Genomic DNA, 17471 nt, shown 5'->3' on the forward strand with positions numbered 1-17471 from the left:
TCGGCGCCGTCGGCTCGGCACAAAGGGAGGCGCGGGCCAACATCGGCGCGCGAGGAGGGCGGAGGGCGGGGGGGGGCGAGAGGCGCGGCGGCGCACGTGTGGCCGGTACAGTGCATGCAGCGGAAGGGGGAGTGTGTGGAAAAAAAAATTCTCCGCATAACGCAGCAGCGGCGGCGGCGGCGGCGGCAGACGCCCTGGCAGCCTTTTGCTGCAGTGTTGCACTGTACCCGCTCGCTCCATTAGGGGAACTGCAGGCCCCCCCCCCCCCCCCGATCAAATCGACGAGAACCGCGGTGACGCCGAGCGCCACTGCGGCACTGGCGGCCGGGGAGGCGTGCGGCCCGCGGACAGGGCGAGACCGCCATACCGTGTGCGTCAACGACGCCGACCGGCGTATGCGCGACGGGATCAACAGCGCCGCGTGGGCAACGACAAGACGGCTTAAAGCGGCGCGGGGCTGTTTCGATGCGCAACCTGTTCCGGGGTGTTCGTTCCACAGCGCCGTTAAGCCGACCGGTGCGTGCGACGCATTTTCGCAGTGAGCGACGCACATCCGAAGAGCGCCCCGCGTGGATGTGAATGGGCGCGGGGGCGGGGGGCAGGGGGGCAGGGGGGGGGTGAGAATGACAAAACAAACTACCCGCGTGTCCCTGCGCGAGCAGAGCGAGAGACTCGTTCGGATCCCTGCCGAGACTGTCGGGGCGCTATCGTGCCGCCCGGACTTGCACGCGACGCCACGTCGCTCTCGGACGGGGTTTCCCAAAACTTCACGCGGACATCACCAAACTGCGAAAGGAAGTTGGATTGTGGTAACACGCCCCCAGGGGCTGCGAGCTTGTAGTTTATGGTTGTGTCCCGAGTGATGTTGCTTCGGCGATCTATCAAAGAGGCCTCTTCACGGTCCCGCTGGGGGTATAAAAACCCACGCTGTTCTGGCAGTTCAAGTTCAGATTTTAATCAATTAACCCGCATTTTCGGGGGAACACCCCACCCATCGCGCCGATGAATTTGCTAAGGACATGCCAGCGGCAAACGCCAAAGAGAAACGCCACAAATGAACCGCACGGCAATTTAAAGATTTCAAAGAGGAGTTCGCCTTCTGCGAACGCAACATTCCGTGGGGGGGGGGGGGGGGAATTAAAAGGTGAATTCAATGTAAAACGACTCACGTTTGAGTTTACGGCTATGACCAACTGTGCCTTACTTGTGGAGCGCGCTAGTATTGGGGCACTTTTTGCGTTTTAAAAAAACAATTCAAAGCCAAACATAAGCACCCAGCAAGATTAGGCATTGAGGAGCACACTGTTATTGTAAGAGAGCAAACAGTTTGTTTGGCAGCGTTATCGTTATCGTCAGCGTTAAAGAACTAAAAATGTAAAAAAAGAATCAAAGGTACTTTATTGTATAATGTAAGCAAACCAAATTAGTTTATTGGAAAACAATCCATCAGTGTCCTTATATTTAACCAGATGGCAACTCATTTACATTAATTACCTCTGAATAGGAACAGGGACCATCGTTGCCTAATGAAAACAATATAGACGTGGGCGCAATTTACAACTTTGCCACACTGGGCTATGAACCCAGCGACCCAAGTTCGATCCCCGACCACAGCTAACATCAGAAGCGAGTGACATACAACAAACCAGTCCTGGGACCTTCCTTCACCAACCCACAGTGGCCAGCATTTGTGAAATACGGTCAAACAAGCCCCGACGGCCGACAGATATGGGGAGGCCTTCATCCAGCAGTGGATTAACCAAGAGCTCTAATTTCACACCGTACATTGCCAACCATGTCAATCAGACGTGCAAGGGAAGCACAAACTAAATACAAAAAAACAGACATACAATGTCTTAATCTTAAAGACAATATTGCAAGGCATTTATTATCATCCAGAGCAAAGGGCATGATTCAGCAATGCCGTATTCTCACTGTTAAGTGTTAAAACTGGCTCTGGGAACAAGCGTTACGACCACCGGTCTAACAATCTTCCTAAGATTCAGGCTTAGTAACCACTGGAAAGATGTTTTAAATCATTTCTGTTCTTAATTAATTGTATTTTTACGATGACCTTCAGACCGCAGCTCTTTCGTCAGCATTGCCTCTTAATACCTCTCACACCACGGTTAATAGTATAGTTTTACAACATGGAGCATACTAGGGCCTCGCAGCTGTCTCTCTCCCCCTCCTCTGTTCCGACCATGGACGAACTCGTCCGTCTGAACGGGGCCCGTAGCTATCCGTGGTGCTGAAATTTGAGGGTAAGAATCCACCCATTTTTTCGCCATATAGCATTGTGATATATAACGACTTATTGTTGGTAGCTTAGCTGATTGGAGATTATAGAGTTTATTGATAACATGAAGGTAATTTATATTTTAGTTTTTATTGGTTCACTATATAGTACTGTGAATAGCTCAGATGTGTAGTCATTTCTGTGACCAGTCACTAGCTAATCACTCAGTTGTTTCAATGCTGGATTCGCCTAGTTATTTCAATGCTAAATTCTCCTGTTTGATTTGTACTAAGGGCCTCGGTGAATGTGTATGCTCTGACTTTAACGTAGCTATTTCTGCAGCAGGTACAAGCTCTATTTCTGCAGCAGGTACAAGCTAATCACTCAGCTATCTCAATGCTAAATTCTATGCTAATTCCATTGTCAAGGGGTGCCTCTGCGGATGTGTATGCCTTAACTTAGCTATTTCAATGCTAAATTCTATGCTAATTCCTTTAACAATGGGTGCCTCTGCGGGTGTGTATGCTTTAACTTTTAACATAGCTATTTCTGTGACCAGTCACAAGCTAATCATTCAGCCATTTCAATGCTAAATTATATGCTAATTCCTTTGTCAAGGCGCTTTGTTCCTCTCACACAGCTTAAAGGCCGTATCTGAACGTGGCACTTTCACTCCAGCGCTGTCCTACCAGACAGTCTCGCCCCCTTCACCTGATGAAGGCTGCTTGTGTTGTGGCCGAAACGTCGTGAGAATATTATTGTGTTATTTTATTTTATCAATTTATTATTTTATTCTCATTCTACGTGACTTTACCGAAAGAACCAAAGAAGATTAATCATTGCAGTCACGAAAGCTTTAAATCTAAATCTTCCTAAGATATATTTTAATGCAAAGTATTTTGTGCCACAGTCAACAAAACCAACAACCAAAAATGCCATTGACTCCGTCTGAACGCAACCAAACTTGGCCTACATAAAATAACATCCATGAACCAATGCTCGAGTAGTGAACGAATTGTAATCATATGACCAGGCTACCTCTTCCGGTGAAGATTATTTAGTTTTTGGCAGAATATAAGTGACGGTGTCAATGAGCTGCGTGTACTTAAGATTTATTTTATTTGTAAATTGAAAAATGGTACAGTAATGTATCCAGTGACCAAGATAAGACAGACATTAGGCAGACATTTTGCAGTAAAGAGCAGCTGTACTCCTATTGGCTGTGAGATGGTGACATGACCTAATGTCATGCCCCCCTGCTGCAGAGGTTACTTTTGATGCAGCTCGGGCAATGCGTGCCGCCTGCAGCCACACTATTCACGAGTGTTTAAGTTTTTACGACCGTTGAATATCTCGTTCGTTAGCTGTGCAATATTCCTTGAATGACCCTATTCTCATTGTCCGCAAAATGTATGTTTTTGTCTTTTTTTTTGCTTTTGCTGCTGCTGCTCACGTAGAACCCACCACGGGTGCCCCCTGTAAAACAGCAGGGTAACTGGCTGCACGAGATCGTCCGTGTAACAAATAAAATATTTTAAAAAAATGCACCCAGTGTCGATAGCCTGTCACAACCACACATCGCCACAAGTATAACAGGATATGACGTCACGCGCTTCACATAGTGTTGTGACACTATTATCTCCCCTAGGCACAATAAAAAAAACAATTGTTCCCGCAAGTTAGTTTGTATTCTACACGCGATTCATACTTAATGTAAGCTTTAGGGCCATACGATTTCATTTTCATCAGCACTTTTCCTCTTTTCTACATCATAAAGTAATGCTCCGAAGTAGCAGATCTGACCAAAAATGGCAATTTGAAGAGAAGTAAATATATAAAGGGCTAGTTAAACAGACACCTGGGATACGTGTCACCTCTCACAATTATTTTTAGTCAGCTCCATTAACCTACGCATCGCTCACGCATCACTTCGCCTTGCTACAACCTTCAAAAGGAAGTCTGGATGCTGCAGACACAATAAAGCTGCCGTTTTATTAAAAAAAAATACGTTTGCTTCCATACCACAGCGATGACATCACCTTTATCGCCTCTATTTAGGACCAAAACAGGAGGAATTCACCACAACTCTGGCTGTCGCCTGATGAGGCTGGTTGTTGTAATCACCGGCAAAACATCACCGTACTCGAATTGTAAATGTTGTGGCTTTACTCTCCAACGCACCGGTGTGCTGAACTAGTAACGAATTGGCACGTTTTGTTTACGTGACAAACTTAACTAATTGGCTGTGTTGGGTGGTTGGGTGGCTTAACGACACATTTATATTTATGCGATCTAACCAAAAAACCTCTATTATGGATTTGTGGGATTTCAGCAGTCTCACTCTAAATCCTGTGATCGGCCGAAATAATCTGGCCGAGCCGGCTTCCGCTACAGGGAATTTGTTTTGTCATGTTGGTGACCCAGGGCTAACTTTTGCAAATGAGACTCCCATCCTGTTCTCTCAAGTTCTCACCAGGTTACATGGAAAATAAACTTCCGTTGACACTCACGTGTGCATGCGACAGCGCATGCTGCACATGTGTCATCCGTGTTTGTGTCCATGTGTGTGGAGTGGTAGGTAGTGTACCGGTTAGCGTGCTCCGCTACGAACCCGGTAGCCCGAGTTCGATTCACGCTCACGACTAACACCAGTAACGATTTTCTGAACCAGTCCTGGAACTCCCCTAGGTCGACTCAGACTTAAATGAGTACCTCGTGTGGTGTGTAAAAATCATCACTGGGGAGACAAAGGCGGCCTGGCGTGGTGTTGACCACCCACACCCTCATGTGCTGTGCCGGCCTTCATAGGTGCTCGCTACTAGCACTTGCCCCAACAGTCTGTTCAGGCTATATGGGGGATCTTTGTCTGTGTGTGCATTCTGCGCGTGATTGTGCGAGTGGATATATTTGTGCATAGGCACTGGCCTAGCCAGGCCAAATGAGACGGCAAAGCACACAGTGGTGGAACTCGCAGCTCAACCAGGCCCGGGTCTCCACAACTCAACCTAAACTTGTCACCGAACATGCTGGGTAACAAATCAATTTGTCTCCTTGTGTTGGATTACTTTAAAGAAAGAAAAACCTCTTCGGTTTGTACATTTTTGCATGCTTCGTTAGCATAAATAAAACACGCGAATTATTATTTGCATAAATCATATTCTTTTTACACGCGATTTGATGTACGTGTATAATCCCGCGTAAATAAACCAAATAATAAATTGTAATTTTGCCTAATGTACAGTAAACAGACGCAGGTACCAGCACATACGTTGTACACAACATAGACAATGAATGCACCACATTGCGACAATTCATGCAGTGATGACGACTCCAAAGAACCCACGCCAAATACATGAGCATCCATTCAGCGGGGCTGAATGAGCTCTACGAAACGGTTGAAAATAATTAATTCCCCAGCGGGCACGCAGTCAAAGGCGCGGGTGGGCACGCGGGCGGACAGGCGGGCGGGCGGACGGGTGGGTGGGCGGGCGGGCGGGCTGTGCACGCTCGCCCGAATTGGAATTGGACGATCGTCGCGTGAATCAATGCGACCGCGTCGCGCACGCGCAGTGCTGGGTGAGGATCCAAGCGGCACCAGGGCAGGGCACGAGGGGGCAGGGGCACCCCGCGCATTGCCAACACCGCCTCAACACGCGCACAAAGACAAAGACCCCCCCCCGTATAGCCTTCGCAGACTGTTGGGGCAAGTGCTGTTGGCGAGTAGCAGCGCCTGTGAAGGCCGGCACTGTGGAACACGCAGGGGGCGGGCGGCCAGCACCACGCCCCGCCGCCAATGGCTCCCTAGTGGCGACGTTCACACACCGCAGCAGGCACTCGTTTGAGGCTGGGTCGACCTAGGGGAAGCCCATAAGCGGTTCAGATCATCGTCGCTGGTGGTGGCGGTGAGCGGGAATCGAGCTCGGGTCGCCGGGTTCGGAGCGAAGCGCACTAACCGCTGCACTACCCGCTACGCCACCGCTCCCCATTGAACACAGACAAATACAAAGGTACAGACACAGCCCCCTGTGTCAATTACAGCGTGCGGTGTCGTGGGAGTTATTTAACCTTACTGCGCCATGCTCGTCACTGCTGGTGGATGATGGCTGGCAGCATATGCAGTGTGTGGGTGCACAGAGGACCAGCACGAAAATCGGAGTTCTTTTGCACTGCCCTCTGCTGCTCACGATGCAGCACTGCGAGTGATCTCATCAGGCAACGTGCACCTCCGTAATACAGATGTTTTTTGGGGTGAGATCACGAAAATATCTCAATGTGTCGTTAAACCCGCCACGGCCAATTATTAAGGTTTGTCACGCAAACAGAACGTGGCCAATTCGTTACTAGTACAGCACACCGGTGTGTTGGAGAGCAAAGCCACAACATTTACAACGTTTCGCCAGTAATTACAACTCGCTTCGAGCTTCATCAGGCGACAGCTAGATTTGTGGGGAAATCCTCCTGTTTCGTTCCTGAAATAGAGAGGTAGATATGGATGATACTGGTCGCAAAAGCCTACGTGTTAAACCGACGTGTACCTACATTTAGATCTGAAGTTTTCGTGACTGCAGGGATCCATACTCTTTAGGTTCTTTCGGTAAAGTCACGTAGGTAGAAAATAAAATAAATTAAACCACGACGTTTCGATCGCAACACCGTCATCAGGTGGGACAGACACCGCAGGAGAACTGAGAACTGTGTTGTGATCGAAACGTCGTGATTTAATTTATTTTATTTTATACCTACGTGAGTTTACCGAAAGAACCAAAGAGTATGTGTACCTACATCTTTATTCTCAATTGTTTGGGGGGGGGGTTACTCGGTATAGAAAGAAAAGTGGTTTGTCATGCTATAAACAATACACTAAATGTTATGACGTGACTGTAAATAATACTGACATTTGATGCTGTCTTTAAACCTCTTATGGCAAACGATTTTTTTGTTAATAGAAATAAGCTGGTCATTAAAAAATATATATTTGCTGATTTGCTATACTGTACTCCTGAATGAGAAAGGTGTCGAAAAATATGACTGGAGTGGATTTTTTTTCATTGGATGCCCACCTCAAAAGGGGGCGCTCAAAACGCCAGGTATGACCATGACATGACACACAACCCATGTAACGGTGCATCGTGTGTGTCATGAAACCATCACGTGCGCGTGCTTCTCAACCGCGCGACAGGCACTCATTTAGTTTAAATAACATTAAGACCAAGAATCTCTGCGCTTCTCTGCATCGGCGTGACCGACGCTGCGCTGACACTTCAACCAAGTCACGTATTCATTACTGCAGGTCCCTTGATGCAACGTTAGATTTGGGTCCCGCGTCAATTCTCACATTATCACAAAGTGCTCACTGCAATGGCGTCACTCGCAAAACTTTGTATTAAATTAATCGAACAGAATTATAAACGGCCAAGTGGCTGACGGTGGTTTATGCCCCGTGTCGGAGTGATAAACGACGACTACTGAGCTCACAGTCCGATCAATCTCAGCGGTACTCTATGCAGTGAACGCGTACACGGTTTGTTAATCCCACGGATTGCAAGTCCAAATTCATTGCTCATTTCCAGTGGCGCGAGCCCTGTGCACTGCAGTACTCTTAGAATCTTTACATTCAGATATGGATCGCAGGAACTGTGTTGACAGGTCTTGGCGTGCAAACTCGGCAGCTTCCCGCTTATATGTGCAATGTGGGGCCCACCAGCTGCCCAAATCTGGGGGGGCTCACGCCTCTCAACAAGACATCCGCTGTTCAGTCAGACGGTCCCTGCATGGCGCGCTTTCAGGTGGGCTTCTGCGGCCGTCTGGAACACTCTTCCTTACGATATTAGGAAGCCACTGCAGCTATGCACTTTTCAATCTAAATTGAAAACTAATTTCTTCAAAACTGCTTTTTGTGCTTAGCTTGTTGTCCTTCACCCACACCTCCGATAGCACGGTTGGCTATGTACGGCGAGAAAGCAGTTAAACATATGTATACGAACTTACAATGGACAGCCCAGAGCACATTTGCAGAGAGAGAGAGAGAGAGGAAGAGCCAATTAGCCACCCCGATGGTGGTCGGTCGGCGCGGCACGACATGGAACCCACTTAGCGCCGCTGTTGTGCACCACAGCCAAAACACAAACATTTGCTGGGACACGCCGCATGTGACAGAGGGAGAAACACTTCTTGCTAATTAGCAAGGTCCATTATTAAGACACAGCTGCAGCTGTGTCTAAATTAAGATTAAAATGTAAATTAGAGTACACGAACTGAAAGCGCTCAAATTCGCACCCAAACGTTATGCACGCCTTACACCTTTTGTATTTTCTTATACCGGCATAACTTTGTCAATGCAACCTCTATCACCAAAAAAAGGTTGAGAGGTCAAATTCAATGTCTAATTGTACGTATTTATGGGCACGACTTGCGTGCATTTCCGCATGGATTGTTACATCGCAGGATCGCAAGGGATGATGGGAGGCCCTAATCCAGCAGTGGAATGACCAGGACTGATGATGATGATAATAATTAAACAACTCGCGGTCAGCAACGTTGAATTGTGTCCTACAGCAACATTTACATACAGCTATTTCACACGTGGTATGCATAGTTGCTGTGATTTCTCAAAGTAATCAACTTGCAAGCGACTCTTGCGAAGAGTTGAATTTACTATAAATAAATTCAGACTGTATCCTGCGGGTGCTCGTTTGTCGGTCAATCACTGGAGGGGCATTTTTCAAACGCCTCAATAATGACAGGACAACGGAAGCAAATCCAGAGAAACTGAAATAAAATCTCGTATCGCACGGCGGACGCTATTAGCAAACCATTAGGGGGCGTCAGTCCCCACGGAGTGGACGGACCGCGCAGGGGTTCCCCCTGCCGCCCCCGCCGTGTGCCTCGTGGCAAGCGGTGTCGTCGGCTGTGCACAGCTTGTGGCGGGTGCTCTGCTCAGGCCAGGGTGTCGGCGACCCGCGGGTCCCGAGCCCGCACGCGGCTTTTCAAGGAGCCGCCGCTTCGCATCGTCAATTTATTCAGGACCGCCGTGTCTCGTGTTCACCGCGGCGCACTGCGGGCTCTTACAACATTCCATTTCTGTTACCGAATTTGAGGAGAAGGAGGAGGAGGAGGAGGAGAAGGAGGAGGAGGAGGAGAAGGAGGAGGAGGAGGAGAAGGAGGAGGAGGAGAAGGAGGAGAAGGAGGAGGAGGAGGAGAAGGAGGAGAAGGAGGAGGAGGAGGAGAAGGAGGAGGAGAAGGAGGAGAAGGAGGAGGAGGAGAAGGAGGAGGAGGAGAAGGAGGAGAAGGAGGAGGAGAAGGAGGAGAAGGAGGAGGAGGAGGAGGAGAAGGAGAAGGAGGAGAAGGAGGAGAAGGAGGAGAAGGAGAAGGAGGAGAAGGAGAAGGAGGAGAAGGAGAAGAAGGAGGAGAAGGAGGAGGAGAAGGAGAAGAAGGAGAAGAAGAAGAAGAGGTGGCTCTTTTCGTTATTTTAGCTTGGCGACCCCTGGCTCAGACCGTTCTATACAATAACCCCTGTAGTAAACCTTCCCTTCCCACGTGACATGCACGCTACCACATCAGTCGTTTTGGCTGGGTCGCCATTGAACGTGCGCTTCGGAAGAGAATAAGCCTCGCCCGAAATAGACTCGCGTTGAGTGGGACATTGACACTTTAAGTGCAAATGAAGACTAAGGCATTACATTTACGTTCATACATACGACTAATGATGTTGGGCACTATGAAGAAGAAAACATGTTCATTCTCATATGAAAATCCAGTTCTCACATACGATTATGACGGTATGGCCTCATGCCAGTTTTGAACTCAATATATTTGGCGGACGGGCATATAGGGAACAGCTCACTCGCATGTACATATACGTAAAGCATGCAACGTTGTTTTTGTTAAGAGAGACCTTTCAAAAACAGGCAAAATAACTTAGGGGCCATCCGTACATACGCATGGAGGGGGGAGGGGGGGTTAACCCAAATGCGTACGCTTGCGTATGGGGGTCTACTGACAATATACGTACACGCATAGGAAACGGGGGGGGGGGAGGGGGGTGAAGCCTCGATAATAATTTGTCTACATTGGCCTTCAAATTAGTTAGATAGTCCAGCGGTGGACTATCTGTTTGCTTAAACACGTTAATATTATTAATCCTGCGTGGATTAAATATCGGCCGTTCTGTAGGATTGGGGGGGGGGGCGTCAGGCGTACGTACGCAGCTGGGGGGTGGTGTAAACAGTCCGCGTGCGTACAGGGAGGGGGGGGGATGGCCCTTATGGTGTGTCCCGCATTAGATTTATAGCAATGGAAGAAGTAATGGCTTTGCTGGTCCTAAGTGATAAAATTGCAACAACTAAATTCTTTAACCACAACAAAGGGTTTTTGCGTGTTAGCTCGCGTAAATGTGTCGTTAACCCACCACCACCCGACACAGCCAATTAGTAAGGTTTGTCACGTAAACAAAACGTCGTAAATAGTTACTACTTCAGCGCACTGTTATTGGAGAGTTAACACACAACATTTACAACGTTTCGCTGTTGATTACAACCAAACTTCATCAGCCGATGTGTCGTAACTGTGAATAAGTCTTCTAAACTAAACGCTTCGAGAAAAACGCAAACACAATACCTAATAACAGGTATTTGTGTTGGGAGGTTCAACTACAAGCAGCACCTACCCCCTGAGGGAACCTTCTGCACACAGTACAGATTGTCTATTGTTCGTTGTTGTTGTAAACAAAACTTTTCATTTTACCAGTTAAGGCCCACTAAGCTATATAGCTTTTTTCAAAAACGACTTGGCCATCATAAATGACAGCTCAACGAAGTGGCTTTTCATCACGTGGAAATTTATAGCAGCCAAATACTCTAAACGCGTGACGTTGATTCTAAACGTGGAGGGATAAATCAGGGGCCCTGGAGAAAAATCCACGCGACCACGGGGAGAGAGAGAGACACGCAAACTCCAAATGTAACGCAGGCATCAGGGTCGGGATCAAACCCACGACCTCCTGTTCTTGTAACTTTTTGACCCGCACTTACTGGACATCTATTAAAAAGCTCCATAGCTCATCGGATTTCTCCAGGATAAATAAAGATTCCGATTCAAATATTTACAACTAGCCTTTTGCCCGTCCAAGGACGGGTGTATTGCAGCAAATCTGAAACTTGCAAGCAAAAAGCAGACCGCGACGTGACATATTCACTGCATCAATTCGTGTGCAATTTGCAAGGCCGCGGTGACACAGACCTATTTCATTTAAAGGTTATAATCCCTTTGTTCATCGTGACGTCCTTTTTACTTTGATGCCTCAATAGCGTTACGGAGATCACGTGACGTGATGAGGGTTCTGCCTTTGTAGTGAGGGTTGTAAGTTGACGCTGAGGAGGGGGGGGGAGGCACCTCGCCCCCCCCCCCCCCATGTGGAGTGACGTCAGCCGCTAATTATTATTAATGGGAGGGGGTGTCCATTTAGGGAACGTCACCTGTTCATGATTATTAATGAGGGGGGGGGGGGGTGCTCCATGTGGAGTGACGTCACCGGCTCATGATTATTAATAAGGGAGGGGGGGTCCATGCGGAGGACGTCACCTGTTCATGATTATTAATGAGGGGGGCTGGTCGACGTGGAGTGACGTCACGCGCGGGACACACATTCTTGGCTTATTATAGCAGTAATGTCCCTCCTTGTGTACGTATCTACGTTGAACTTCTTTCGCACCGTACGTAGCAAACCGTGCAAATCGGAGAGAAGACCAACGTGCTCACTTCTGTTGGCAGCCTTGAAAGAGTAGTGGCTATTCTACATTCCTATGGCCAGTGTCTCTATAATACAACCACCGTTAACGTCCCACGATAACGTTCTGGAATGTATTTAATCTCCAAACAAGTTCAAGGGTCACGTGAGTGCACCCCTGAGTGGAACTTACATCCTTCCCATTGTGTCTTGAACGGGTCACAATACTACCAAGCTGGGTATGTAACACAGCACGAATTTTTGTTAAAAAATTACTTGCATTTTTACGCAAAACAGCCTCATGTAAACGTCCTCATTGCACTTGTTGGAAAGAAAGTATTAAAGGATTGCTTTCGCCTACTTTATACCCCCATAATGCGCACAAAACCTCGGCTTAAGATTCATCTCGGATTGGTCACTGCTGCACCTTGGGGATCGACAGAATCTGTCAAGAAATTAGCACAGAAAGGCTCCATAATAAATGGATTTTTTTAAATATATATAAGTTTGGTCACGTAAACCAAAACGTGCCAATTAGTTACTAGTTCAGCACACGGGAGAGTAAACCCGCAACATTTACAATTCGAGTACAGTAGAACCTCGGAGATGGAACGCCCCAGAACTCGAACAATTCGGTGATTGAACAAAAATTTTCGACCATTTTTTGCCCGGACATCGAACAAAAATTCGGAGGTCGAACAAATTGAAAAAACCGGTTTGGGCCGAGACACGTAACAGGGCGACCAAGACAAAGGCGAATGACCCAGTATACGCGTAGCTCTCGCCCAGTGCAGACCCGCAAAACATCGTTCCGTTAACTTTTTCCTTACCACCTTCCACTCAAGCCATCCACTCTCCTTACTACAGGTAAAGGTGAAGTTCAATGTTCATTTATTCTATTAATTATAACTGTGTTTCCTGTTTTTTGTATGCTTTTATGTACTGTACTGTATTTTAATATTGTAAACTTTGTGTAAAAATGGCCCATAATAGGAGCATCCTTGGGTGGGGAACCAATTAATGCTATTTCCATTCATTCTTATGCGGAAAATTGATTCGGTGTTCGAACAAATCGGTGTTCGAACACGGTTTTGGAACGAATTAAGTTCGCTCTCCGAGGTACCACTGTACTCTTCAACACACCGGTGTGCCCAACAAGTAACGAATTGGCATTTTTCGTTTATCTGACAAACCTTAATAATTGGCTGTGTCGGGTGGTGGCATGGTGGAACGGAGATATTTATATTTACGTGATCTAACAAAAAAAAAAACCTTTATTATGGATATTGGTCGCGAAAGCCTACGTGTTACACTGGAAAGGCTCCAGTTTCCTTAAAATGGGTCTCTGAAGCAAAGCATGAGTGCACTCCGACAAATCCACTCCTGACAACATCATCGTTACGTAAGCATGCGTTAACAGCTGCACACCAAGCTCATGCGTTCACGGGATTATGCTTGTTTACCCCCACTGCAAACAACGTTTGCACACAAAACAGTATAAAGACCGGTTTCTGGAGCTCATCGTTTAAAAATTCACCGTCACAATGAACTGCCCAGTCCAAACAAAGCTCACAAAACACAAATTAGCAACCGGTGACGTGCAAGTTTGAAGTACACGCGCACCCTCTTGAGATATTATAACTTGCGCTGTAATTCAGAGCTTTGCGAGCCAAGCGCTGTTGGCTTTTCAGTCACATCTGCCCCGTATTATGTTTTAACTTCGTGAAGTGCTGTTTCTCCATGCACAACACTGGAGCCAACTTCCTCGTGCATCAGTTTGACAAATATTAGCAACTAGCGGGAAGTACCCGGCGTTGCCCAGATGAAAATGTTTTTTCAAACCTACTCTTAAAAATCTAACAGCAGTGCATACTGACTGTGGTGGTACCTGCTATCACTACAGTAGTACATGCCGACTCTATAGAGGTATTTATCGACTCTATAGCACAAAGTACTCACCTCACAGAGTGGCGTGGTGAGGCCTAGTCCCGTGCAAAGCCTCCTGCCTCACCTAGATTGTCCAGCCGGCTCGAGGTGGTACCTTGGCAGGCTGGGGCTGGGCTGCTACCCCTGACCCCCCCCAAGCCACGATCTCCCCCGGCCGCTCTGCAGTAATATATCTACGGCCTATAGTGGTAGCATCTACAGACTGTATAGTAGTAACTGCACGCATCGGGGTGGGGGGACATCACACAGTGAAGAATTTACCTGAGCGATTTGTGTATTTTTATAGCATTTTTAACGCGAAAGAAAATGTCCCCCTCACTCCCACCGAAGGCGTGCGACTTGGCATGGGCCGTCCTCCCCACCAAAGGCGCGTGAGTTGGTATGGGCGTGCACAAGTAATAAATAAATAAAAAGCGCACATAAATCGCACTAAATCGCTAATTAAAAGTTGACGGATTTGAAAAAGGAAAAGCGCTTGCTCACGGCGGGACTTACGGCATGGTACCTGGCTATTTTTATTTAACTTAAACCCCACCGTTGGAGAGCCAAATCCTTCGCAAGCGCGCGAACACACAAACCCACACACAAACCCACAGACAAATTTTGACTTTTTTTATATATAGAAGATATTCCAGGTTTTTTGGGTTGGATCGCTGAAGTATAAATCTGTCGTTACCACGCCACCACCCGACAGCCAACCAGCAAGGTTAGCCACGTAAACAAAACGTGCCAATTAGTGGCTACTTCAGCCCACCGGTGTGTTGCAGAGTAAATCTACAACATGTACAATTTGAGTACTGTGACGTTTCGCTGGTAATTACATCCAGCATCATCGAGGAAATTTTCCAGAATTGTTGACATGACAAACCTTACGAATTGGCTGTGTCGGGTGGTGGGTTAATGACAAATTTCTACGACGCGATCCTTTCTATGTCCACATAGGCCACCACCACAACAGGAAGGGCCAGAAGCAGGGGCTGCACTGCGGCCTCAATACGAACCGTGCATCTTTGCTAAATGCATGGAAGCTGAATGCGTCGTGTTCAAAGGAAGAAGACGAGAAAAAAACCTAGCAACATGGCTCCATTATAGCTCTTGGGTTATAGTGGCAAGGGTCAAGCAAATTGTGTGATAGGGCCTTTACTGCCCAGCTCACAGAATGGGGCACACTTAACAAGCCTGAGTGGCATTATCAGGGATCGAGCAGAAGTTCAGCTCTTGCCTTCCTCCTTATGAACTGGCTCAGGTGACAGGCACCGGCTTTGCATGCTAGCCCGAGCTTCACATGAGCTAAGCGATACACACTCGCTTGCCAGTGAGAACAATTTTTATCCTGTTTGAGAAAAAAACGCTCTGAAAAAGGCTTACTCATCATAATTTGAGCATGTTAAAGGAGCAACGTTGTAATTTCTCAATGAAATCACTGCACGCTATGTTATGATCACCAGCTACCTGACAACGGGGACATGGGGGTTTTATCTTACGGAATCAGACGAAACAAACAGCAACATCTTTAAAAAAAACACTAATTTGCACTCTAAATATTATACAAAAATAAGCGACTACTTATGATACAAAACATTGAGGAAAACCCCCCAGAATAATTATTTTATAGAGAGAGCAGGGAGACTAGAGTAGGAGACATTCTTCACTTGGCTTCTCCGCCGAGTGCCAATGAGGATTTGTGCATCCTGCCTCCAATTACGGGTGAGGGGGGGGGCTAGAAGCTCCGCTTCGGGTCTTCCAGTGTCCGGTGATGCATGCAAGGTGGGATTGATGATTGAAATGCAAAGGTAGCATAGCACACGCAATAACGCACCAGCGCTGGTCTCCCACCGGACCAGTTCTGCTGGGAAGCAGTATGTGCTGTGTTGCAACCCCTCTGGTGGAGAAAGCGATGGTGGTGATGATGATAATAATAATACATGATGACAAATGATGAAGCTGCGGCCAGAAACATTTCAAGTTCTCAATTTATCCGCCTGCGTGCTTCACCTGTGTCTGGGAAAATCTGAAATGGGAGTTAGTCGTACCTCCAACCATCCTGCCCCGAACTGGAGTCATGAGCCACTAATTTAAGTGAGCCCCTTTTTTGGGATGGTTCATAGTCGCAAAAGGGGGAGTCGGAATTATAATTTGCGAATTACTCAAATGAGAAAACGCAGAAACCATCACGCCACTTGTGCTGCCAAACGTGTTGCTACTCGGTGAGCTTTTCCTGGGCAAATAAGTGTGATTATAGAGGGTGGCCCAAAAGTGAGGGCACATTATTTTAAAACTTTGCATGAAGACATTTTCATTGTTTATTCTTTAAGTTAATGTGTTATCTATTTTCATTATTGCCTATTTTCCTTCTTCCCCTTCAGATTACATTAACAAATTTAAAGAAAATTTACCATACATACTAATAATACCAAATTCAATTAGAAGGCAGCTGTAATCGTTTTTAAAAAGTCCTGAATTCCTTTGGAAAGAGAATTCATGCATGCAATGTTTATCAAAGTCATTTTGAACATTTGTTAAAATAAATATAACCCTATGTGTCCTGACTTTAGGGCCACCCTGTATAATAATAACCCGAGAGCCTTCGATCTAGAGTAAGCTCTATCGACAGTTAAAATACGTGCTGTGATCTGTCTGTGATAATTTAAGAGAGATGGAAAAAAACAGTTCTGGTCTCTATAACTCAACCAAAAAAAGCATCACTACATTCATGAAAACGTCCCGAGTGGTCCCACGTAATAACTTTCACATCATGATAAGATGCCCCGCCATGGCACTCCATCTGGTGGCATCACCGCACTGTCACGATATTAAACTGTACGGGTAGTGGCATCACAGTGCAGTCACTATCACGGTGTAACGGCACGCCTCGCCGTATCATCAATAATGTCTTATTGCCTCACTAACGGAAGTTCACGACTTGTGACTGACAACGTGGATTTACAGAGCATTAAAATACGAATTGCGTCTCAATACACCCGTACGAAACAATGGGCAAGGTTCCTGTGTATGTAGCGAGAGCAATAGACAGCGAGTGATAGACGGGGAAAATTAAGGTTTTGAGCCTTGGCAGTATGGATGGCTGGGGGAGTCTGAGACTGAGGAGGGAGTTTGAGACCACGAGGGGAAGTTTGAGACCACGAGGGGGAGTTTGAGACCACGAGGGGGAGTTTGAGACCACGAGGGGGTTGTTTGAGACCACGAGGGGTTATTTGAGACCACGAGGGGTTATTTGAGACCACGAGGGGGTTGTTTGAGACCACGAGGGGGTGTTTGAGACCACGAGGGGGAGTTTGAGTCCACGAGGGGGAGTTTGAGTCCACGAGGGGGTGTTTGAGACCACGAGGGGGGTGTTTGAGACCGCGAGGGGGGGTGTTTGAGACCACGAGGGGTTGTTTGAGACCACGAGGGGGGTGTTTGAGACCACGAGGGGGGAGTTTGAGACCACGAGGGGGTGTTTGAGACCACGAGGGGTTGTTTGAGACCACGAGGGGGTTGTTTGAGACCACGAGGGGGGAGTTTGAGACCACGAGGGGGGTGTTTGAGACCACGAGGGGG

At 47.2% G+C, this 17471-nt stretch overlaps 1 protein-coding gene across 2 annotated transcripts in view; it reads right to left on the reverse strand.

Moving 5' to 3' along the window:
- LOC116941205 (serine/threonine-protein phosphatase 2A 55 kDa regulatory subunit B beta isoform) overlaps positions 1 to 17471 on the reverse strand; it is a 226895-nt gene that overhangs the window by 157587 nt on the left and 51837 nt on the right. The window contains exon 1 of one of the 2 annotated variants that reach the window (XM_032951989.2): positions 475 to 568. The exons of the other annotated variant lie outside the window; for it this stretch is intronic. Coding sequence (XP_032807880.1) covers positions 475 to 553 — 79 coding nt within the window. The 5' untranslated portion in view covers positions 554 to 568. Of the gene's footprint in view, positions 1 to 474; positions 569 to 17471 lie in introns of those variants that run through there. 2 annotated transcript variants of the gene reach the window in all.

The sequence above is a fragment of the Petromyzon marinus genome, chromosome 11 (assembly GCF_048934315.1).
Source record: "Petromyzon marinus isolate PM22_M1 ecotype Great Lakes invasive population chromosome 11, UKy_Petmar_22M1.pri1.0, whole genome shotgun sequence".
NCBI classification, from domain to species: Eukaryota; Metazoa; Chordata; class Hyperoartia; order Petromyzontiformes; family Petromyzontidae; genus Petromyzon; species Petromyzon marinus.